General features: G+C 33.9%; 2 protein-coding genes across 2 annotated transcripts; one reads left to right on the top strand and one right to left on the bottom strand.

The window, feature by feature from the left end:
* The first annotated feature begins 2,229 nt into the window (after positions 1–2,229).
* On the top strand, positions 2,230–14,029 carry LOC149902021 (WD repeat-containing protein CG11141). Its single transcript, XM_090111281.1, has 9 exons — positions 2,230–2,581; positions 3,505–3,668; positions 4,004–4,127; positions 5,653–5,816; positions 7,035–7,209; positions 7,391–7,590; positions 8,179–8,282; positions 10,024–10,522; positions 11,472–14,029. The coding sequence occupies exons 1-9, from the start codon at positions 2,357–2,359 to the stop codon at positions 11,872–11,874; spliced, it is 2,058 nt and encodes a 685-aa protein (XP_089967407.1). The 5' UTR covers positions 2,230–2,356; the 3' UTR covers positions 11,875–14,029.
* Positions 14,030–15,200: 1,171 nt separating this feature from the next.
* On the bottom strand, positions 15,201–23,740 carry LOC149902020 (uncharacterized). Its single transcript, XM_090111182.1, has 9 exons — positions 23,563–23,740; positions 23,203–23,488; positions 22,168–22,393; positions 21,154–21,293; positions 20,747–20,823; positions 20,566–20,639; positions 19,993–20,169; positions 19,096–19,233; positions 15,201–18,848 (listed from the first exon to the last, which is right to left on the bottom strand). The coding sequence occupies exons 1-9, from the start codon at positions 23,623–23,625 to the stop codon at positions 18,374–18,376; spliced, it is 1,656 nt and encodes a 551-aa protein (XP_089967308.1). The 5' UTR covers positions 23,626–23,740; the 3' UTR covers positions 15,201–18,373.
* Between the last annotated feature and the right edge of the window lie 2,012 nt (positions 23,741–25,752).

The following is a 25,752-nucleotide window of genomic DNA, read 5'->3' as shown; positions in this document are numbered from 1 at the left end:
CGCACGAGCAACTTTGTCTCCGCAACTATTTTGTCTCCGCAACTATTTTTTCTCTTCACCCATGGGCTAGTATGAAAGTGCGCGCACGTAGCGACGCAACTCCCCATACAAACTGATGGGAGAGACAAAATAGTTGCGGCTTAGATCATTAAGTAATGGATAACACACGCAGGCGTTTCCCCTTTTGCCGAGGTATTAGATTATTCGAATCGAAAAATCTTATGCTTTCATAAAAACTACTTGCGTAATCGATTACGAACACTCTGCGTATTCGTAAAACATCGAAAGGACGTCTGCGAGTGCTCCGCTAAAAATGCAGTTTTGCACTGTCAAGTCTTGCAGAAGCAATTCAAACATGTCGAATATTAAAAAAGATGGAATAACCTATCATCTGTGTATATTTTTTTATTTTTTTAACGTACATTTCTAATTAAATGCAATTTCTAATAATCGTCGATGTATCGTTTAGCGATATGATCAAGACAAATAATCGAGTCATGTGTGTACTCGATCATTGATGCGGCCTCACGAGACTATCATGGAAAGAAAATATACAAATTTAATCTTTATGAACTAAGCGATAAAGTTGAATTTAGAACGCGATATTGAACCGCACTCCCCACGAGACTATAAAGTGATGTAGCGAGACTATCTTGAAGAGAAAATATACAAATTTAATCTTTATGAACTAAGCGATAAAGTTGAATTTAGAACGCGATATTGAACCGCACTCCCCACGAGACTATAAAGTGATGTAGCGAGACTATCTTGAAGAGAAATTCAAATTTAATCTTTATGAACTTAGTGATAGAGTTGAATTTAAAAAACTCGTCGCTTAAAAGGTCGTTAATTTTTACGACTTTCTTAGTGACGGACTGCTTTTAACTTGAACGTCGATAAAAAAATATTTTTCTAAGTATAATTTGAAATGAGATGAGAATTAATCTTTATTATATTAAAATTTTACACAACTGCATAAAAAGGAGTATAATGTTTATTTTGTAAGTCTTGTATATATTTATTACACGCTCGGTTACTTTTAACTGGCAGAACATTTTAATGGTACGGAACCCTTCGTGCGCGAGTCCGACTCGCTATTATGTAATCTATACTAATATTATAAAGCTGAAGAGTTTGTTTGTTTGTTTGTTTGTTTGAACGCGCTATTCTCGGGAACTACTGGTCCGATTTGAAAAATTCTTTCGGTGTTAGATAGCCCATTTATCGAGGAAGGTATATATCATCACGCTACGACCAACAGGAGTGGAGCCACGGGGGTGAAACCGCGCGGAGCAGCTACTTTATTTATATGTATGTACGAATATTGCGTATATTTCAGATTTACAAAAAATCCTGCTTAAAGGCTAAGGTGGATTGAATGCTGTGGGAGAAAATCAGAATGGACACCTCGGTACAGAAATAATAAAAATTTCTGGACCGATATTTATTTTATTGAATATAATATTTGATGTGTTGAATAAATACATATTCAAATACAAATAAAATGGCGTTTTATTGTTTTTTCGTATGCATATAATAATGATGAAAACGTTACAAATGACCTGTGTAGTATTTTTTATGAATATAATATTAATGTTATTTCTAATTTCAACAAAATTATTATTTTTGTAATATCGATATGGTTACATCCCTTTAGAGCGATTGTATTATTACGTATATGTATAGAGATTTTTCTGTGTAATCGATGTATGTGTGCAAAAACATGCTAGTCTGTCCATTTTGTAATAGTTTGAGTTTGTAAAGACACAAATTATTTTTGTGAATGTGTGATTGTGTTTCAAAGTGTGAGTTACCCTCCCCGCACCAAAACCGGCAGAAAGTTTAGTTAGAACATTTGCCAGCGTGCTCCATCCATTACTTAATGATCTAAGAGTTGCGGAGACAAAGTTGCTCGTGCGCGCTCGCTCTAACTCTATGAATATTTTTTTTTTCAACACTGAACTTAGCGCAACCTGCTGGTGCGTTTCATGTTCCAATTAAGCATCAGCATAATTCGGCATTGTGCGGCACTGAGTCGCATTATGCTCTGTAATTGGAAAACAGCCTGGGTTTTTGGTTCATATATTTTTGGACATGTTCTTTACTTATCTGTGTAATTACTATTACATAATGTCACTTTTGACTTTTACATTTCCCTTGCTTGCTGCCAACATTCCAGTGTCAACTGTCAATCTTGATTTTCTTCACTACTGCTGACTGCCAGACTGCAGCTGCTGTCACATAATAACAAAAATATTGAAAATATTTACGCAAATACTTTTAAAAGAAATGCATTGTTTAACAAAAATATATTTTAACCACGACAGACTGAATTGATTGTAAAAACAAAAACAAAATGGAAGTATCAAGTGGAGCAGAAGAGGGTTTCGTGAGAGAATGGACTCCTTGTTCCCATATTTTGAATCTTATACCTCCAAAGATACAGACTGGCATATTTTCTAATGAACTGTGCTTGACTTGTGTTGATGCTGTAAGTGAATATATAGCCTTGGGGACGAATGTGGGCTTAGTGTACTGGTATGATAGGAAAAAAGGCAACATACAGCGACTCAGATGCGAGGTAAATACTAAATATACCTACTTCCTACTAAGTTTTCGGTCACCTTGTAACACTTGTAAATAAATTATTTCGCAAGATTTTGGATTTAAACCAATTTGTTAAATTAGCAGTATTGTTGTGATCATATTAGGCTTCAGATCATTAAGAAAATTCTGGAACTGTTTAGTTTAACTAAATTTAGAGAATGTTTTTAAAACTATTTATATTATATGAAATATAGTTTGTTTAAAGCAAACCATAAAAGTATTATTAAGTCGCCAAATATAGTCCGTACATACTGATGTTGAATTGTAAGTATATAATTATATTGTGTATTGAATACAATTGTTAGAGTATCAACAATAATGAATATTGAATATGCACAAGAGCTATGGTGAATAAATTGCATAGCTAAGTAGAACTCAATCAAACGGCTCAAAGGTAGTCCTACAATATGGGTCATAATATAAAAAGTTTACAAGAACAATTTTTGATTATTTTCTACTTTACGTGTGTTTATTCACATATGTATCTTGAAAATTTAATTCCTTATTTCACATTTTCAGAAATGCATTGTGATATTACGCTATAACTTCCTTGGTACCTGTTAAATTGTTTTTATATAGAACAACATACTATTTAAGTAATCTAACTTTAATTTCAACCACCTGTATCAAAAAAAATATTTTAAAATGATTGTTTCATTTTAAGATGTTATCTATACGAATATTATAAAGCTGAAGAGTTTGTTTGTTTGAACACGCAAATCTCCGGAACTACTGGTCGGATTTGAAAAATCCTTTCGATGTTATGCCCATTTATCGAGGAAGGCTTTAGGCTATATAACATCACTCTAAGACCAACAGGAGCGGAGCAATGCAGGTGAAACTGTGCGGTTACTACTACTACTTACTACCTAGTTTACTAATAAATATTTATTTCAGGCCTCCACATCACCAATAACATTTGTAAAGATAGTGAGTACAGTAGACTACATGGTGGGAGCAGGCAATGCGGCAGGACAGGTGACAGTGTTCCAAATACCGAAGGAACATCCTGAAAATGTTCCCGACACTTTTAAACCTAAAGTAGAACCAAAGGTGGAGAGGTAATATAGTGTAGCTTATACTTTTTTATTAAAAGTAATCCTATTCTATATTATGAACTATGTATAAGTATATTTTTACAAACAGGATAATTAGACCAATGTTTGTTGATTCTCTTCCACATACAACTATAGAGCACAGATTTATAATGCATCCTTCAGATTAAAATTAATAATAAAAAAGATCAATTCATGCAAAAAAAAAATTACAGTTGACTATCCTTAACTAATTAAAGACAATTTAACTTTTTCCTTGATTTTATATGCAATCCTACACAAAATAATCATTGCACTCATGGTTCACTAAACATTAACAATTAATTATTATTCAATTCTAGGTACACAATTGGTGATCTGCACAAAAGCAAAATAACATCAATAGAGTGGTCCAAAAATGGAATGCGGCTTTTCTCAGGAGATAAGGACGGAGTTATTATTATGACTGAAATTGACTTTTACATGGTGAGTTTTAGAGAGTTTTATATTACGATTATATATTTTTATAATGGAAAAAAATACAAAATTTACAATTTAGTAAAAAAGACGGCATGTTTTTATTTTAGGGCGACATTAAAATTAAATTTAATAAAAAATTAGGTGAATAAATGGATTTGGGCAAACTGCTATTATTTTATGATATTAAACTCATTCGGATTATTTAAAAACTCTCCTAAAAATATGTATAACATGAAAATTTTCTTCGCTTTATATTGTCAAATATTTATTGATATTTGAGACTTAGGCCGCCTGTCCATCTGCAAGAAAGATCTGCAGATGGAAACGCGGCCTTAGTTGTTTTAATTATTATCGCTGTATGTGTGCAGTTAGCAACTGGTATCTCATATTTACCATATTTGAGTTAATGAAAGTTAAATATTAAATAATAATAACATCACGTCATTGTTTTCGTAATGTTTACCTTCCGTTCGTCTTATCAGTGTATAGCGCTAATTTCGTTATTATTGAAACATTAAATAATATGATAAACTGGTAATTATCTTAATTTGTTATTATATTTTTATAGTTCAATCAGTTCAAATTTCAAATTATTGTTATCATTACTATTGTGCGTGAATGAATGTTTATGATTTTTAAGGTTAATGCACTCTGCACTACGTTTTTATATGACGTAGTTGCATAGTAATTAGTAGTATGTAATAGAAAATTATTGTGTGATGAACACTATGCTTTCTAATACATAATATATGGATGCAATTCATATATCTATAGTTGAATATTAGAGGAACACTTTCATACTAAAAAATCTCCGAAACTAGTGGACAAGTTTAAAAAATACTTGTATCGCTGGAAGGCGATAGACCTGGCCAAAAAATATTATAATTTTCGTACAAACATAATTCATTGTATGAACATGCAATTTACTCTGCGTAGAAATATATCACACAGAACGTATCATAACGAGTTTGTTACATGACTCAAGTCAAAAAATCCCCCTTATCAACTTGAGTTGAGTAATTATACACTTAAGATAAGACCCACTGTTAATGTTATTTTTAAACTAGCTTTCCGCCCGCGGCTTCGCCCGCTTTGTCTAAAACCTAATAAATTATATACTTAAACCTTCCTCTTGAATCACTCTATCTATTACAAAAAACCGCATCAAAATCCGTTGCGTAGTTTTAAAGATTTAAGCATACATAGGGACATAGGGACAGAAAAAGCGATTTTGTTTTATACTATGTAGTGATAGTGATACACAGAAATGTGGATAAATAATACCTGTTTTAATTATTTTATTTATTTTTTAAATTATTAAAAAAAATATAGGACCATAAAAAAAAACAATCACACACACACACAAGTACAAATTAATAAATTCCTAATGCCTGCTTGATATAAGGTGGTGTTATAACTATGTAAATCGATGTAAATCGTGAATGACAAATCACAAAATAGTACAAAATACGTGCTTAACTGAATTAATTAATTAATTCTGATTGACTGACACCACCCCCATATCTTGCAGCACCTCTGCAAATCGATGGAGATAGTGAACGAACAGCACGAGATAGTGCAGATGAGCTACCACCAGAACACGCTGCTCGTGTCGAGCGTGTACCGCGGCATCGTGTGCGAGCGCCGCGACCAGCGCTGGCACGTCAGCCAGCTCGGCAAGAAGGAGAGGAAGAGGTGAGGAGTGGGCTCATGTGTGCAGTCGGGGGAGATAGTGCAGATGAGCTACCACCAGAACACGCTGCTCGTGTCGAGCGTGTACCGCGGCATCGTGTGCGAGCGCCGCGACCAGCGCTGGCACGTCAGCCAGCTCGGCAAGAAGGAGAGGAAGAGGTGAGGAGTGGGCTCATGTGTGCAGTCGGGGGAGATAGTGCAGATGAGCTACCACCAGAACACGCTGCTCGTGTCGAGCGTGTACCGCGGCATCGTGTGCGAGCGCCGCGACCAGCGCTGGCACGTCAGCCAGCTCGGCAAGAAGGAGAGGAAGAGGTGAGGAGTGGGCTCATGTGTGCAGTCGGGGGAGATAGTGCAGATGAGCTACCACCAGAACACGCTGCTCGTGTCGAGCGTGTACCGCGGCATCGTGTGCGAGCGCCGCGACCAGCGCTGGCACGTCAGCCAGCTCGGCAAGAAGGAGAGGAAGAGGTGAGGAGTGGGCTCATGTGTGCAGTCGGGGGAGATAGTGCAGATGAGCTACCACCAGAACACGCTGCTCGTGTCGAGCGTGTACCGCGGCATCGTGTGCGAGCGCCGCGACCAGCGCTGGCACGTCAGCCAGCTCGGCAAGAAGGAGAGGAAGAGGTGAGGAGTGGGCTCATGTGTGCAGTCGGGGGAGATAGTGCAGATGAGCTACCACCAGAACACGCTGCTGTTTAGATAATCTAGACAGAACAAACTTAGAAATTGTGAAACCGGCAGTAAGTGTTTTATAAAAAACGACGAACGAACGACGAAATATACAGGGTGTCCCAAAACTCAACGTCAAGCCAAAACGGGGCGACAGGATTGATTGTAACCATCATGAGAAAAATCTGAAAAAAAATCTATCCCATTCATTTTGAAAATTATGGGCATTTAAGAAAAACCAAAAAATTTGGTCAGCCTGTAACTATTTTTCGGTTATTGTGGTTACTTTTTATTATTTTTATTCATTTAAACTTTGGAACCGTAACCCTAAATAACATTTCTAGAATCACAGTAAAAAATAATGACACAATGGGGAATATTCATGTTTTACTTTTTTGTCTTAAATTAATAGTTTTACTTCTTAAGTTAATACTTATGCCGTTTAATAGCTGACTAAAGTATTGACCTTGATTACTATTTAATGTCGTAATTAATTTAAATGCTACGTAATAAAAAATAAATTGTAACACTACAAATCGTGTGTTGCAGTCTCTGCGCGCTAGGAGCTGTATTCCAGCACTCGTACGCGCGAGGCCCCGGGGGGCAGGCCCCAGGGGCCCCGGGGGCTCCGAGTGCGGGGCCCTCCGCGTACTGCGCGCGCGCCGGCCTGCGCCTCTGGCGGGCAGATCGCGCGGGGAACGTGCTGCAGACACTGCTGTTTAAGGTAATGTAAAATATGTATTAAAATTATGAAAAAAAAAAATATTGTTCCTATAAAATGACCATTTTAATGTTTTTTGGTATGGAAAACGGAATATAAAACCATTATATCCATAGCCATTAGCCACCCATAGTTAGTTTCTTTTACTTGCCGTAGCCACTTATGATTTATTATTTTTTTATAGGAGGCGATATCAAACCCGCTAACAGTAGCGGAGCTCCTCAACCCGTCGCAAAAGAAGCACAACCACTCAGACCGGGAATACAACTTTGGGCCGCTCCACGTGTTCCGCGAACACTTCCTGGTGTCGCACAACGAGCACTTCCTGTACGTGCTGGACCCGAGGTCGCTCACTGCGGTGGCGGTGGTCGACGATCTGCGGCGGTGAGTGACACACAGACAGACTGACAAACTGACACGTGCACTAGCTGAACACACGTGTGAACGAACACTTCCTGGTGTCGCACAACGAGCGAGATGTAGCTATGAAAAAAAACCCAATAAAACACACAAAAAATCTAATTTGTCCTATTTATAAGTAACAAAATCATAATCAGGAAAATCCTTTCTTCCATCATCTGTTATAGTAAACAAATTCCATTACGAATATACAAAAAATCTACTGTTTTTAATATAAAAATTATCTCTCTATACACAAAATCTTCTCAGTGTCAGTGAACAAGTTTAACACAATCTATTACAAAACAAACCAAAAAATCTACTTTTTTCATAAAAAAAAATCTCTCCCACCATAAAATATAAGGGATATTACTTATAAAAAAAAGACGTGTGGCACTCGGGGACTGCCGCGGTAAAGCTATTGCATAGCATGCCTTCAAGGCACACCTCCGTGTCCGTTGGAGTGGGGAGCGTGAGGTTTTTTCGTTACGGAATTTCTGGATTCGGTCCCCGCGCTCTAGGCCCGCGATAGAAGCTATGCAATAGCTTAAAAATATTATTTTTTCCCTACAGGATCCTCTCAGTATCAGTGAACAAAGACGAGATATTCGTCCTGGAGGGCGAGAGGTCGCTGGTCCGACTCGCGCACAAGCCCGAGCCGGCTGCGCTTGCGCAAGGTCTGTTCGCCGCTAAGCAGTAGTCAATAAAATAAGTAATAGTTGGGTGGGAAATGCAAAACAAAAACTCCTATATGAAAAAAGTTCGATATGGACGAATAAAATGAACAAAAAAACACAAAAAATTTACACCCCCTTAAAAAAACGCATTTTTTATGTTTGCTTGACGCTACATTTTGTATAGATTTTTTGTCTTTTACCAAATTGTCTGATCTGGGGGAAGAATCCGACCCAAAATGGAACCTACTAAAGATCTTGATAACTTGATCTTGAAATTATTTTTTATAGTACATACTTGCTATTTTTAGAAAGCTTATTATATATGCTTTCATTTGATATACGTCATATTTTCCATATATGTTTGGAACATAAAAATAATTGAGGTTGAACTTAAAATGTAGGGGGTGTGCGATTTTTTCCACCCGAGTGTAGTTTTGTTTACATTTTCTACCATACCGTTAATTTAGTATTTTAATCGTAAGTACTTAAGTGCCTTAACTAAAACCAAATTAGGACCAATGTGGAAGAGTGAAATATATTTTTGTAGCATTTTCTTTTACATTTACAGTTAAGTCTAGTTATAGAAATGTATGTTTAATGAATATTTAGAAAATAATTACAGTCACAAATATGCAAATATTTTTTTTTGCACATAAATGAGTTATTTAAAATAACTTTACTACTTATATTCATATTTTTCAACTTATCTTCCTATACTGTGCCATAATTTTTTAACTAACGTATGCTTGAAAGAAATATACTTGATACATATTTCTTGATGTCCTTCCACACATAAATTGAAAAAATCTAAAATGGTATTTTGAAAAATTGCAATTGCATTTTTTTAATGGTAACTTTTAATAAGCTGTCATTTTGTTGTAATTAAACTTATTTGGACAAAATTCCAAAAAGGAATTAAAATATCTCATATTATTAGTTTTTATTTGAGTTCTTATTTTAATTGGCACAAACATTTTCAGATCGAATTAATGAATGACAAATGTATCAAAAAAAAATACGTTATTTGTGTCCTATTTGAAACATATTTGCATAATATACATTTATTGTGTATCTTCCATTCCTATATGCATTTTTTTATTATTGAATTTAAATATTATTTCGTATTTTTTATTGAATTAAATATTTTTTCATATTATGTGAAAATTCCGCTTTGCATTTTGTAATATTCAGTATTTGTGTCAAACTTGCATGAGCAAATTGTGTGGCTTCGCCTTTATATTTGTACTTACTTTGTAAATGTAGTACTTTGTTTAGCTTTAAGAATCGTTGTTATTGCATGTTTTAATTTGCATTTTATTCCATTACGATAAGTATTATTGTTAATTGTACGTAGTTTTAGTTAGGAGCGACGTGTAGTCGATAGTATCGATTCTCGACTATAAATAGATTATAATTTTTATATACATAATTTTACCATGTATGAACCAATTTTAGATGTAGCAACAATGAATTTAGATCTAGTCTCATTTAGGTTGACTTGTCCCTTTCACTCTCTATACGCGTGAAAGGGACAACCGTACTAGCATCGATATCAGCAAGGCCATTGTACTTATATGAATATATATTTTTTTGTTCGATTTTTGCATTTTTATTTTTCTATCACGCTTAACTTTGAAATCACCGTAAACCGCTTGTTGGTGTGTGAGCAATGGCTCTGTTGGATGTCGCTTGTGTGTAGCTCTAAGTAAAATAGCAGTAAAATGGATACTTTACCCAACAGAGGAGCCAAGCGCAATGACGAAATCGCTCACTTCGTCACTCCAGCAAGCGGTGAGTACGGTGCGGGACCTCACTCACATCGACCAGACCGTGCCCTACATACAGAGCGTTCTAGAACAACCCATGGCTTTGTTCACGAGGAACGAAACGACAGACTTCGATACCAACGTTCCGAACGGGGAGGAATGCTTCGAACTACCCCCCATCAAACATTTACCCAGAGATATATCGGATAATGTTCTCGAATCTATTATAAACGAGTTCAAAGACGTATCCAGTGACGTGGAAGAAATAAGGAGGGTGAAATCGGAGGAGTTGCAGAGGAAGTTGAAACTGTATAACAGTATAATGGAGAAGGGATGTGAGGGGGAGTTGATACACAGTCGCAAGAGCAGGAAGAGGGAGGTGGGGTCGGGGGGAACTACGCCGAGACACTGCACGCCCGTGCGGAGGGATGTAAGCTATACCAGCCCGTGTGTTATGAATGTTAGCGTTTATGGGTACGTTTTAAACCTTTTTTTAAAACAAAAACTGGTCAATCAGTTTTAGATATTGCTAGTCAAATGTTAAGTTCATTTTGGAAGACTAGTTATAACTAATTAGTTTATAAATTAAAAGTTATTTGTTAATAAACATGTAGTTATAATGTACATTTTATGTATATAATTTTAAAAAGAATTTATCGATTTTTAATTATTCTCCATTTTCCATTATTCAGTTAATTTTGAGTTTCATTTAAAGGAGAATGGGCATTTTACTATGGAAGTTGGGCCTGAACCCTTGAGTTGGACCAATACACATGAGATATTGTTTTTATAATAGATCATAACACATACATAACGGGAAAAATATATATAAAAAAACAATCAACCGGGTTTTTGTACAGTCACATCAAGTTTTATTTCTTTGTGTATAATATTTTTTGCAATAAATAACTGTTATAAGACAATGACAATATCTTTATGTTACTCCAATTCACTTTCACTTACAAATACGTACTAATCTTAAGCCTTCTAATAAGCGAAATACACTAATATTATGTTTTGTAACAGGTACCTATACCGTGTTTATTATAATTTAACGTAGTTAGACGTTTTTTGTGGCTAAACTCAGTCACTCCAGTGACATTTAGATTTATACTTACTTCACTCGAATTAAAAACACCGTTATTGTGCGCAAAATAATAGCCAAATAAATAAAACTTTTTGCCTTGACTGTACAAGAACCCGGTTGATTTATTTTTTTATTTTATTTTTTTCGTAAGGTATGTGTAATGATCTATCACAAAAACAATATTTCGTGTGTATTGGTCTTAGCCCAAGTTTCAGGCCCAATTTGCCCATTCTCCTTTATACATTTTTATACTAGAGGGTAGATAAATAATCAAAAGAAAACTCTGTGAAACTTTAGTATGCAAATGACTAATATATTTATAATCGTGTGTTTCAGCAATATTCCTGACCAAAATGACGACCAGCTCGAAAAACAAATTGAAGAGAAAGAAAAAATTCTGGCGAAAATGCTTAATTTGGAATCGCTCAGTATCAAAACTTCCACAGATAATACAAATAAAGAAGAAATTACGTATAAGCCCAATGTTGACATAAACACCATAGATAATGAAATACCACAGACTAAAAAACCGGTACAAGAAGAAACACCGAAGATTGAAAAACCTGCGCAGAAGAAAACGGAAAAAATTATCGATTTAGTTCCTAAAGTTGTTCAACTGCCCAACACGTGGAATTTAGAGAATATAGAGTTACATTTAGAAATGAAAAATGGCGTCAGAGATGGGTTAAATTTAATATCGCCAGATGAAAATTTAGATAGTGAATGGGAGGTTATATAACGAAAAATAATTGACGAAGTTTTGAATAGATATTTATATTTATGAAAAGATATTTATACAAGCAATGATAGACTATCGCAATCAGTTTTTAAACGCAATAGAATTTATAGAATTCGCGCGATCGTATTTAGGCGCGAATAAAACAAAATACTACGTCATACTTCCCTAGAATGTGATTGATTTATTTGATGATTTTTTTAATAAATTGAATCATTTATTAACAAATATAGCTGAAGCAACGTTAATGCGCTTAAAATAATTGTTTCTACGTTATTTGTATATTTCGAAAAATAATACAATACATCACAGTAATATTTAAATAATATTTTAAGACATACATCGCACAGCATAATTTCTAGTTTAATATATAACTACATGCCTTTCATAGTTATTATTAATAGAAATAGAACAAATATGAACAAATAGTGCCTCAAGTCAAGATTCTTATGATATATTAGCGGATATAAGTTTTGATGCCTTAACATTTCTGTAATTTAGAATGGACCCGTGCCATAAATGACGAAGAAAATAAGCAATAAGAGTAATTATAAACATTCCTTGCCTTGTATAATATAATACATGATATTACATTTTTCTGACATATTTTAATCATGTCTAGACAAACCTTAGTTAATCTATGTATTTCATTTATGTATAACTACGTATTTATATTCCCATTTCCCATACGTTATAAATGGTGTTTCATATTGGTTTGATTTAATCTTTAACGTGATTTTTTCAATTCTATATTTTTCCTTACTTTGAACATTCACAGCGACGATGTATCGCTTATAAATTTCTCTTTACAAGATACTATCTTTGTTAAATGTCATCTTATCAACTAATCAAAGGTATTTTAAATCGGAATTATAGTCTGACGAAAGTAAAAAACGTAAGCATTTATCTACAGAGGCTCTGTCGTACTTCTTAATTTAGAATAAGATTGTTTGAATTGTGATGTTTTCTCGATTTTTTTGTCCAAATATAATTATTACTTTTTAACCGACTTCAAAAAAAGGAGGAGGTTATTCTGTTTCCCACTCAGTTTCTGGCAGACAGTTTCTGGCAGAAATGACCAAAAAGTAGACCATTCCATTTCAATTTGATTGTTGCTATAGATGTATGTTTATGAACGCCTTAACTCAAAAAATGTATAAACACTACAATTTTTTATAATTAATCCTTACAATATTTTTTATTCCTTGTAATCATATTTTCGCTCACAAGAAAAATTGTCCTAATAAAATAATAATAGTGTGTATACAGTATGATTAATGTAATGAAAAAAAACTAACCAGTGGCAACCATGAGCTCTATGTAAAGAAAGGTATTTTTTTAATCGTAATCAAACATTACTGATATTTAAGTTTTTCGGATTCAGTAGTCATACTTTATTAATTTCACAATACGTGACAATACTAATATTTTCACAATAATACCCTAAGTATATTTTAAATTATTTTCTAATTTTAGTTCAGAAACTCATGGTTGATGTAACTACTGAGAATGAAAACTTATGAATTAGTAAAGAAAGTTTATTTTTTCACATTCCTTTTTATTACGGCTCTCTTTATTATTGATAATCTTGTAAGTATTTTGATTAGTATTATAGTATCTTATGATTGTATACAATGGAACCAAAAGATTTTATAGAATATATTTTTTCCTTTTATATAATTTTTTTTATTTAATTTACGTTTGATTGAAAATTGTATTTATTTTGTTTAAATTTTTGAATAAGTATTATTGAATCTCGTCCTGGACAAAATTATATTTTTGTTTATTAAAAAATATGTTGGTGCTTTTTATTTCAATTTATATTGGCGGTAATTTAATTTTGGTGCGGCCTATTTATTTAAACATTGTTTTTTTTACTTGTTATTTTCAAATGTAATGGATTGTATGCTTTGTAAATTCAATACCTTAATCTATTTGTGGATCAAGTAGAATAAAATTTTGCTATGTTTCTGTTATCGTCCATTTTATATGCTTCAGGATATTTTTTTATGTATTTTCATATTTACGAATAAGTCATGTATTCAAACTCAAACTCAAAAATTTCTTCTACAGTAATTACCTACATAATGACAACTTAGCGTACCTTTATTCTATAGGTGCACTGTATATACAATTGAATAATAAAGTATGCTTTACATTTTGTGGTTTTATTGACAACCTTAGAACATTAAACCAGCTCTAAGTTGACTTCTAGCTTTTTTGTACCTAATATTCTACCAAGTACCAATTACCATTCATTGGCGCACCCATCCACAGAACTATTGGTATTAGATGGTATTAGCTTGACCGCAGTGGCTGTACCGCGGTGTAGGTATGTGCGTTGAGCTGGGGACCGGGTAAGAAAGAGCACGAGTTAGAAGTTAGAAAGAAACGGAACGGTCGGTACTCTCCCGCCTCGCCGCGCACTTACCTATAGTCCCTATAGAGCGGTACAGCCACTGCGATCAAGTTATAGTTGCTGGCGACAAGTCCGCCGACAAATCTGCGTGTGATTTGTGAATGTGTTTGTTCTTGGTTCGATGCGCTTGCGGCTAGCGTGTGGGCGGATTTGTCGACGGATGGGTACGGCTCGTGGTGCGGGTAGTGAATGCTAGTACTTTTTTTAAGTTTTTGTAACTGTTTTGTATTTATCTCAGTCCTAAGTTAGGAAGTAGGGTTGACTCAACCTTTTATATAGGTACCTCAAGAATCTTGAGGTACCAGCTATATAAAGTTGTGTAACCATTTATAGCATAACAACTCACATAACATCCATATCTGTCATATAAATGGATCAAATTGTTATAACTGTGGTTACTTAAGTAATTATTAAAATAAAAAGGGCGATATTTTTTTTATGTATACAACAGTTTCTGACTCATAATCTGATAAACAGTGTTACGTTAACATATAACCAAAACAAAAGTAGACTACCTACTCATTAATTTATAGAAAAGTCATAGCTTTTAATAGAAAGTCATTCTATCTCATTTCAATTAGTTTGTTTTTACAGAATATATGTTTATAAACGACTTAAAAAATGTATGTCCACTTGTCTATTTTAATTGATAACTCATATAAACAATCCTCCATGGAGAAATGGCAGATAGTAACTAGCTCTAGACATACTGTACGAGTAATTAACCAGGCGTATACCTACCAATAATATGGAATTTCATTGTGAGCTGTCTGCCCGGGTCTTTGGTTTACGGCTATCGAAAGGACTTCTTTCCTTGATCAAATTTAGTGTCTCCAAACACTTATTAATAATGCTATCAGATATGTGGGGGTGAATATGTACGTAATAATATGTAAATAAAACAACAAAATATACATGTACAAACTTTATTTAAATACGTCATGATGCAGTCAAAAGAGCATCTAACAAAAATAACAAAAAACTTTTTTGGTCCTTCCTCACAAACCTTTGCTTTCAAAAAAAAAATATAAAAAATAGTTTTAATACAGTGAAACAAACGATATAATTTTAAGCAGTGAATAAAACAGTCAATGTATAATCTATTTCGTAATATACAATATATCTGAATCAAACGAAACAAAATTATACAAAGCTTCTGCTTAATTATGGGAAATAGATTAGATATTACTAAGAGCAATTATATAAAGTGTGATTTATTATAACTACATATAATGTATTTCTTCTTTATAATTTATGATCAATGCTTCTTTACAAAATAATGTTTTTCAAGTATTTGACAATGCTCTTATATCTGGGTAACGTTCACGAAACACTTAATATTATGTGATGTAGATAACGTTAACAAACTTAGCTGGATTGTCATGTTGGTGTCATTTTTAAAGGATTATTCATTTCCATTTCCTATTGATCAGGCTTCTTTCTTATTATTATCTCATAAAGATGAGACACGTCTTATCTTCATACCAATTACCATTAAATCAGCTATTTCAATACGTTGTTTGGCGGAAAACGACAATAAATAAGATCAAAACAGAAGCAGTATATTTTATCAAACATATACACACATAATTAGAGATCAGGTTAAGTTATTTTATCAAAATCGTTAAGTACTTACAACTACGATTTAATTAAATAGGCAGATCAAGAAACCTAGCAAACATACTGCTATGTTCGATGTCGTAGATTAAATATTTTCACTGTATTTTGACGTGATAACGTTTTTAAAATCGTTTTAGTCGGGTGACATGTTCAGAAACTTGTGTCACACCAAAACCTCACGAGCGCGATCGCAGGTATAACTAGAGAGACGGACCGATCTCCCGTCTCATCTCGAGCGCTGCCACCAATAAGAAGTTATCACGTAAACATCTCGATCGTAAATCTACTTTACAAACAACCAACTTTTTTTTGTTTTAAAATATTTATTTCATATACCAGTAAAGAATCGAATCATAATAGAGTATCACGCAGTCTCACTTTCCGATTGACAAATGAAAAAAAAAATCATTGTTTTACAGATCATTTTATTTAACACACAACACTAACTCCATTTAGCATTCGTTCTTTACTAGCGATGGTGTCAACATAACTCCTTGCATTTAACTACTTTTGTAACAAAGTAAATTGACGAAATTTTTAATCTACGACATCGAATATAGCTGTGATGCGACCTACAACGTACATAGCGAAGCAATAACTGCCGCGAATTAAGCTAAACATGAACTACTTATCCATACAATACTTCTCAACAATTGACGATCAACTAATAGTCTTTTATCTGCTAATCAGCTATTAGTTCGCGCATCGTGACACTTCAAAATTTTACTTCTAAAGTTAGCGCCAAAATTTCTGACCTCTATAAGAAATACACCATAAAATCCTAGTTACAAATTGTGCCCTGGAATTGAAATATAGCAATTTTCAAATTGACTCATGTGCCTTGACACAAAAATGATTAACCATTCCATCTAACACTGTAAATAGACATATTAAAGGCTAGAATGAGCTATAAATATTATTATATTATGGTTTTATACGTATCCAAACTTTATAGAGGCCAAAAACCACGGCGTAATTAGTTAACCGTCATAAATTCAAATATAACGAGAGCCAACAACATTCAGATATCACTACACAACGCAAACCAAGCCTTATCCTAGGATTAGCTATAAGCCAATAATTTATCTCTGGTACAATAAGAATATTATGGCTTATATAGTCTAACATCGAAATAAGCTCGCTTTTATTAAATAAGTCCTCTATTAATACTGGCTTTATATACGAAGTGGCTCCTTCAGTCTTCTAAAGTTGGTTATTTTTTAGAAGAGTCGTATTCATAATAATTTTTATTTTACGAAGGTAGAGGCTTAATCGAAAGTTTTAATTTATGAATAAATAAAATGTATGTATAATTGACTATTGTGATGAAAGTATTATGCTATATTATATTTAAGTTTCAAATTTTATCAGTGTTGGATCAATGAAGAGCTTTGAATCCGAGGTAAAGAGTTCTTATCGCAAATTCGATTTAAATCTCGTCCGTACGGACTCACAATCTGTAAAATTTTATTGGGCGTATCAAAATCGATTTAGAATGAACTTTGGTTTTTAACAACCGACTTATTTTATCCATTGTAAGTTTTTCTTGTTATGAAATTGTCTAATCAATGTTAATTTTATTACGTTTTCTACTTCCTTAGGCCAAATTAAAGTGAAAGAGACAAAACATTCATCTTAGTCAATTTATTTTATTAGCAAAATTACCTAGATGGACATATTTCAGAACCACCTGAACCATTTTTTATACTTACCCGAATAATAAAGAACCACTGCTATAAGCTTATAATTATTATAATTTGGCAGTGAATTAGCGATAGGCTCGGATAATTTAAACTACTTAATAATGATAATATAAATAAAACTATCACATAAAGACGTGCACCTAACCACCGAAATTACAACTACTTATTTTTTTTTTAGTTTTTGAAAAAAAATCTATGGAAAGATTTGATTTTTCTATATTTTTCGAGAAAATTTAAATAACTTTTAGCAAGGATTTTAATACGTTGTCGTATCCATTTTAGTTAATTTTTATTTTTTAACGAGTTTATTTATTTTATAAGTATCCAATTTAAATAATGAAGATAATATTATAACAACGTAAAAACGTTGAGTTATAGTTAAGAAGTTATTCTAGAATAAATAGCATGGCATCATTACTTACCACTTACGCGTTTGAAATGTATAACATTTTAGCTTTTGAAATATAATGTGATATAAGTTAAGAAATAGTTTAGTTCCTTTGTCAATAAACGCATTAATGTATCATAGATACTTGTCCCAAATGGTAATTTTTTCTTCAAACATTAAAAATTTCCAAAACGTCTATCGCGCAAATACCTACATTTATTATAAAAGTCCCAAAAATACCCGACTTAAGCTATCCGTAAACCCCAGTTATAAATATCAGTCAACATCGACTACACAAGCTCTTAAGTCAAAAATCGACTACACAAACAACCTAGTCAGAAATCGACTACGCAAGAACTAATCAAAAACCGACTAAGCAGTATTAGTCTTAGGGGACATCACTATATAGTGTTGTTCTATCGGCGGAGGCGGAACAATCGGCGACATGGGCATATATTCACTTTCTTGTTCAAAATTATTGGAATTCAATCTAATTTTATCGCCAAATATTAACTCCACTATTTCTTCGGGCAGAGCAAGAGCAGATACGTTAGTTTCATTGATTTCCAGAGACACGTCAAAGTCGTCAAATTTCTCTATACATTCCACGGATTTGGAACAACGGTTCGACGCCACGTGGTCCGTTTCGTCGAGATATTCGCAGCTTTTCGTCTCATTCTTGCCGAGGCCTGTTATTTTGAGGTTCTTCATTTTTCTGTGCACTTTGAAACTTTTGAAAATGTCCCGTGTGGGCGTGAAGTCGAATCTCTTCTTTTTCGTCTCTACGTCTTTTGTCTCTTTCTCCGATTTAGGGGAGGTCACGCGTGAGTCGCTTTTCAAACGTTTTCTGGAAAAAACATTTTATTATATTCATTTTTTACGTGGGTATTCTTTAAAATTATACGTTGATCTCAAATGATTATTCATTGTTAGTATGTTGGGCGTGCGTATTTGTGCATATAGGTAATATGAATTCGAAAGATTGTACTTTTATATAATGTTGTTTGTCATATTGTTTAAGGAAATAAACCAGCAAGTAAATTTAAGCCCTGTTAAAAATTTAACTGAAAATATTTGATTGTGTGTGTGTATACCTGAACACGCTGAAGGTGTGCTTGTACCGCATCCCCTTGTTGTTGCGGTGCAGCTCGGCCAGCTCGCCGAGCGAGCCGTGCCGCGTGACGTCACCCGCGCCGCGCCAGCCCGCCGACAGACCGTCGCGCGATAGCGTGCTGACAACAGATACGATTATTTTTCACGGCTCGTTAATTATTTTATGTGATACTAGCTTTCCGCCCGCGGCTTCGCCCGCGCTGTCAAAGAAAAACCCGCATAGTTCCCGTTCCCGTGGGATTTCAGGGATTGCATCATTTTCCCGGGATAAAAAGAAGCCTATGTCCTTTCTCGGGTATCAAAATATATCCATACCAAATTTCATGAAAATTGGTTCAGTAGTTTAGGCGTGATTGAGTAACAGACAGACAGACAGAGTTACTTTCGCATTTATAATATTATTGTATAGTATGGAATAGTATGGATTAATATAGAGTTATAAATTAATTCCCAACTGACATCCCGAACCGAGTGGGTGGTTATAAAAATGAGCTGAACAGCAAATTTGACACACTTTCCATTGGGCTCTCGGACGTAACGTTCGTTTTGGTTGTGCTTAGTTGTGTTAATGTAATTATTTTGAGTCGATTATTATTTTATTATAAATTTAAATTTAAATTTATTTTATTATTTTATTGTTGAAAGTAGACATATAAAGTTATTTTGTAAGAAATAAAACCTTTCTAGGTTGAATTTAAAATCCCTAGGGGAGGGAGACAGTGGCGGGCAGTGGGAGACAGTGGCGGGCAGTGGGAGACAGTGGCGGGCAGTGGGAGACAGTGGGAGACAGTGGCGGGCAGTGGGAGACAGTGGCGGGCAGTGGGAGACAGTGGGAGACAGTGGCGGGCAGTGGGAGACAGTGGGGAGCAGTGGCTCACCTAGCGTGTTGGCGCGGCGGCAGCGGCGGCGCGGCGCGGCGGCCGGCTCGCCGCATGGTGCCGTACACGCACTCCACCGACTCGTACGTGTGCTCGGGCCGCGCCCGTACAGCCTCGTCCGCGATCTCCTCGTACACGCCCGACGCTACCGACACGGCCGAGCGACGCGACCACCCGCTATACACACACACACAAAGTATAAGCATAGCACACAAACGCGTACGCACACATATACGTACGAATGCGCATTGCGCACACGTAAGTACGCATGCACGCACCCGTGTACGCTCGCACGAAGTCACGTACACACGCACGCAAATACGCATGCACACTCGTACGCATGCACTTATAACATTTCGTTAAATTCAAATCAAATTTATTTTAACATTGTCGAAAATTATTAACATCAAAAATTCATCTTGATTTTTTTTTTAACAATGTGATGTGTAACATACATTCACCTCAACCCTATATTCTTATTTCAATACTCAACCCCTGTAAAAAAGCCGATACAATAAAAGCTTTATATTAGACAAATAATAACCCAGTGAGCGAACACAATAAAATAGTTACCTATCATCTGTTGAAAGAGGAGCCAATGTATCATCACATCGCCACAGCTGTCCATCGGGGATCTGTTGACAATCCTGCAAATAACAAAATGATTATATAATAATAAAGATAATTTACAAAAAAATTGTTATAGAAATAAATAAATATTTTGTCTTTGTTATTCATATAGTTTATAAATTACCTTAGACATTATGAGATCTGTATCATCCAGTGACACTTCAGAGGGCCCACTGTACCAACTAGTACGACGGTTTTCTCCTGTAAAAAAATAACCTTCCTCTGTATTGAGACATAAATACGAGGGTGGAAGTTTTAAACAAAGCAGAAGAAACTTTTAATTTTTATATTTTTAAGTTATGAGATAAATTAATTATACTTTGTATTGTTACCTCTTCATTGAACTGCATTTTATAATTTAGGTTTTTATAAGAAACACACAATTCACTTATTCAAAATTTTTTCGAGTTTCATAATATGTAAAAACTCTGTTATAGGTATTGTTAATATTTTATCAATATTTATTGATTAGTAAATTGTACAGAGAAATAAATGATTATCAATGATTTCTATATATATGTTGATCATTACCCATATCGTCACTCCTTAGATCCCCGTCACTACGACTAAGCTTTTTATGTCTTGCGGTTAAAGCTTGTCGCACTGCATTCACCAAGTCAGCAGCGAGCGGTGTGCAGAACTTCATCTCACCACTGCCTTGGTTAAAACCGCTGAAACGAAATAGTATAAGAATTTACTGTATAAAATTGTATAATTTATGATACACTTTTCAATTAATTTCATAATCGAACTTAGAGGTTAGAAATGAAATCAATCTACGGCGATGGAATGTCATTTGTCTATAAATCTTTTTCAAACCTTAAAGTTAAAAAAATATGACACACTGCATAATATAATGGATTTTGTTTCCAAAAACCATAATTACCTGCTAGTCTGTTTCCACTTTTTTGCAACAGTTTTTATGTTTGCTAGTAAAATTTGAAATATGTAATTACCTTTTAAAAATCTTCCTTAAATGAAATTCTTTTACATTTTTAACAATTTTTTTACAAACACTTACTAGACTATTAGAATGTTGTTTTATACTATATTGCATTTCAAAAAATATTATTTTATTTTTTTCTAAAAAAAAGGAATATAATGTATGGAACTCTGACCAGTTTAATTATAAAATATGTAAATAAAATGTCATTATAGGAGGAAAGCATAATATTATAAAGTACTTATATGGAAGTATAGCAGGAAAGTAAGGTATCCAATAACAGCATAGTCCCGTGTGAGCATGAGAAATTAAATTGTATTTCAGGTATTATTTGTATTTAAATAATTGAAACAAGTTTTAGAATAGAATTTTCAACTTATTTTAAGTAATAAGCAGTTAATACTATACAAAGTATTTGTGGTTGCAGCCAGACTGATATATATTGTACGTATATTTAAAAACTAAGCAGCCTTCATTCCCAATATTACAAACCTTGTGTAAAACCGAACACAAAACTAAATTCCCACAAGCAATCCTAGCTAGATTTATCAAACATGCATACTAAGGGCTTGAAAAACCCATAACAGGAAAACACAACACACCTATCTATGCTAAGAGTGCAAGTCTTATTTTTGTCGCCATTCTCTCTAGTCAGTACCACATCAGTTATATGTTGCCAGTCTATTTTCAGACTCGTGTTAGGCTGGGCCACTTGAAGACCAGCGGAAGACAATGTTAACACACTGTCAGTCATCAAGCCACATTTCCTAGACAATTCTGTAGCGACCACAGTGACTGGGTATGAGTCTTTGAGCAATGATTCTGAGCCTGAAATGAGATGAATGAAGCATGATTGAGGATGACGAGTGAGGTTTTAACTGCGATGGTTTGATGATTAGCACATATGGGAACATTGATATGGACACAGAAGCAAATTTATTTAAACTATTAGACTTAAACAAACATTGGATTAATTTTATTAGTAAATACAGTAATTAAATTTCTAAATACTATCTACTATGAAGATAATAAATAATGTAATACTAAAAAATAGTATCAAATAACTATCTGGTATTGAGGAAAATATTTGTTATATTCACATCACAGATCTTGCCTACTAACCTCATTAAAACAAAAACATTTAGTTAACCTAATATGTAAACAAAACAGGAAGAAGTACATTAAATTTGAAACAAAACATTTAATTTTAAACAATAGAAATTAGCATTCAATGTCCTGTGGTGACGTCAAGTTCACACAAAATAAAGGCTGTATGATGCACATGAATATATTAATTATATGATATGATGACTAGTGATTACTGTGACCTAAAAATATGATTTATTTAAAACAAAAGAACTAAACACACAGTATGTATAATATAAACAGACTGAAATTTGGTGTTTATTTTATTCTGCATTTGCTTGAGTTATAAGAAAAAACATTAGTGAAATTTTGACTATGATTTATCGACTAAACATGAAAAAATGTTCTACAAAAATTCATTTTAAGTACCAAAATGAAAATAATTCCACTTAAATTATTTTGGCGAAGAAGATTATGAAAGAGGAATCATAACTACCTACTGCTACGGATACTTGAGTAAAATTTATTAAAATATTTGAAGGTAGACTTACCTCTTAATTTATCACCGTTCAATAAATCACGTATTTTATCCATCCACAACTGTGCATCCTGTAAAGTTTGTGCGGCTAATAGTATCCGCGGTTTCGAAGGAGAATCTAGGGAAAATACCGCGAAAGCATGCGGCCTCGTGCGAGACTTCGCCCTTTTCACTATACACCCAGAGGGTAAGTCTACCGTCCCTGCTGGGGCTCCTGCCTCGCTACAATACACAGCGAGCGAACCGCCACCCGTACATGTCACACTCGGTCGTAAAATGCACCATTGTTTCTTCCAAGACTACAAAAAGTAAACAATAAGTAATAACAAAGGTGGGAACAGGTGTTGCACAAATCACTTCTTACGAAATTCACCTTGAAAGGATTTAAGCCGAGGTTTGATTTGAAAGGATACTTCACTTCCAAATAACCAGACATTTTTCCTGTATTTTATGCGTGTAAATGATGAAACATTTCCCGATTTTATTAAGTAAAAAAATATATTTAGAAACCCAGTGCACATGTATTCAACCATTCAAACAAATTGTTTACAAAACTTCACAGACAACGAATAATCGATATGCGTAACGGAAAAAATAACCGGTTTTTCCAGTGTTGCAATGTTCCGATATTTTTTAAATATCTGTGATCTTATACCTGGATATTGCCTGGAAGCCTGGATACAATTTTTAATAAATTATCACTCTATTAATGATATATTGATTATATCAGTAATTAGTGATAATTAGACATCGGATTATATGCATTTGCATATTTGCATATGCAAATGCATAAAACTCTCTAATTACGACGTTAGTGCATATTGTAGCCTTTTTCCCGAATCGTGCATATTTCGTTAAGTAGCGGGAGTTTTGATTGGTCGACAAACCTTTATTAGCCAATCATAACGCTCAGCGAGTAAACAAACCCTATTTTTGCATGGTAAAATGGCGAAAAATTACAAAATGGGATCCATTTTAAGTAAATTTTGAGCCATTCAAAATACGGCTAGATTACCCTTTCGGGGCTAAAAACTTAAAACACGGGTTGAATTCCAAAAAAGGGCTAGATGTAGCCCGGAAAGGTCTAAGGTGGCAGCACTGTGCTCGCCGGTGACAAACATCACAAATTTGCGCTCAAAAATTAGGTAAAAATGCTTAATTGTATTTTGGCACAAAAACTATACTTATTTTCAAGAAAATTTCACTGTTTTTGATTTAAATATATAAAATAATAAAGATTTTTTGATTTTGTATTGTGCATATTTTAGGCATATCAGTCGTTTTTAGTGCATATTTCGGCCTTTTTTAGTGCATATTTGCATGCATATTTTGGCATTTTGTTAGTGCATATAATCCGATGTCTAGTGATAATTTAATAAAAATATATTACCGTTAAATAAGTATGCCTTCACGGCCCGTGAAATAACCAATTTAAATTTATATTCACATCGCTGATTCATAATGTTACTAGCAATGATATTATATATAGAAACAAGAGGTAGATACGTCATCAACGCACCAAAACTGATTCCGTGAATTGGTCCTATTTGGGACCAATGCAATCAGTCAGATTGTCACCGGTCCCAGTGAGCGTATATGCCGATAGGTACATTAAAGTTGTCGAAAATGCCTTCCTGTGTGTTCAGAAAGTGCACGTATTCGTGCAAAAAAATAAAAAAAGATAAAGGAATATTATATCACAGCAAAATATATTAAATTATTACAGTTTAAGAGTAAAAATAACAATTTACAATTCTTTATGAATGACACTTGCTTGACACGTGTATTGAAATAATGAAAGGGATAAAACATTGCTTCAATCACTAGTGTGACAAAGCTAGCGTACACTGTGTTCAAAGATTATCATGTAGATACGATTATTGAAAATAGAACGGTTATTTTATTAATTTCGATTTTGGTAAATACTTGATTATTTTTATATTTAAATCCACAGTTTACATCCAGTGCATATAATTAACAAATATAGCTATTTATTATATACAATGAAATCGTGATGGCAAAAATGTTTGTTTGCAATAATAAAATGATAAATAAAAATAAAATGATGTTGAATATACGTAAACATTAAAGAAAAGATTATCGCTACTGACGAAAAATGCTATTTGCTTTTCTGTAAATAGCTATTGAACATAAATTTTATTTGTGTTTTAGATAAAAAAGGCTTATACTTCATCCTTTCTTTTATTTCATCCTTTTTTTCATCTAGGCACCACTATTATTATAATTATCCTACAAGTTGGAGTGATGACCTTGTACGGGTTTCGGGAACTGCCTTGAAACGAATAGCGTAAGATCGGTCCTTATGGAGTTCTTTAAGGAGGATTATGCAGTATGCTCAGCAGTGGGTGTTTATCGGGTGAAATTATGATGACCGAAAACGAACACCACAGCTAGTAATAAATACTTAATACAGTTATATCTCCAAAAAAAATTTTTTTTTTCATTGTAATACGACATCATAATAATCATAAAATAGTAAATGAAATTGACATATTTATTTACTTGTGCAGGAAACCTAACATCTATATCTATAACATTGAAC

The sequence above is a fragment of the Colias eurytheme genome, chromosome 16 (genome assembly GCF_061535395.1).
Source record: "Colias eurytheme isolate Ceu_HAF_F1 chromosome 16, ilColEury1 Martin Lab GWU primary, whole genome shotgun sequence".
NCBI classification, from domain to species: Eukaryota; Metazoa; Arthropoda; class Insecta; order Lepidoptera; family Pieridae; genus Colias; species Colias eurytheme.
This window is presented reverse-complemented; position numbering and strand designations above follow the sequence as displayed.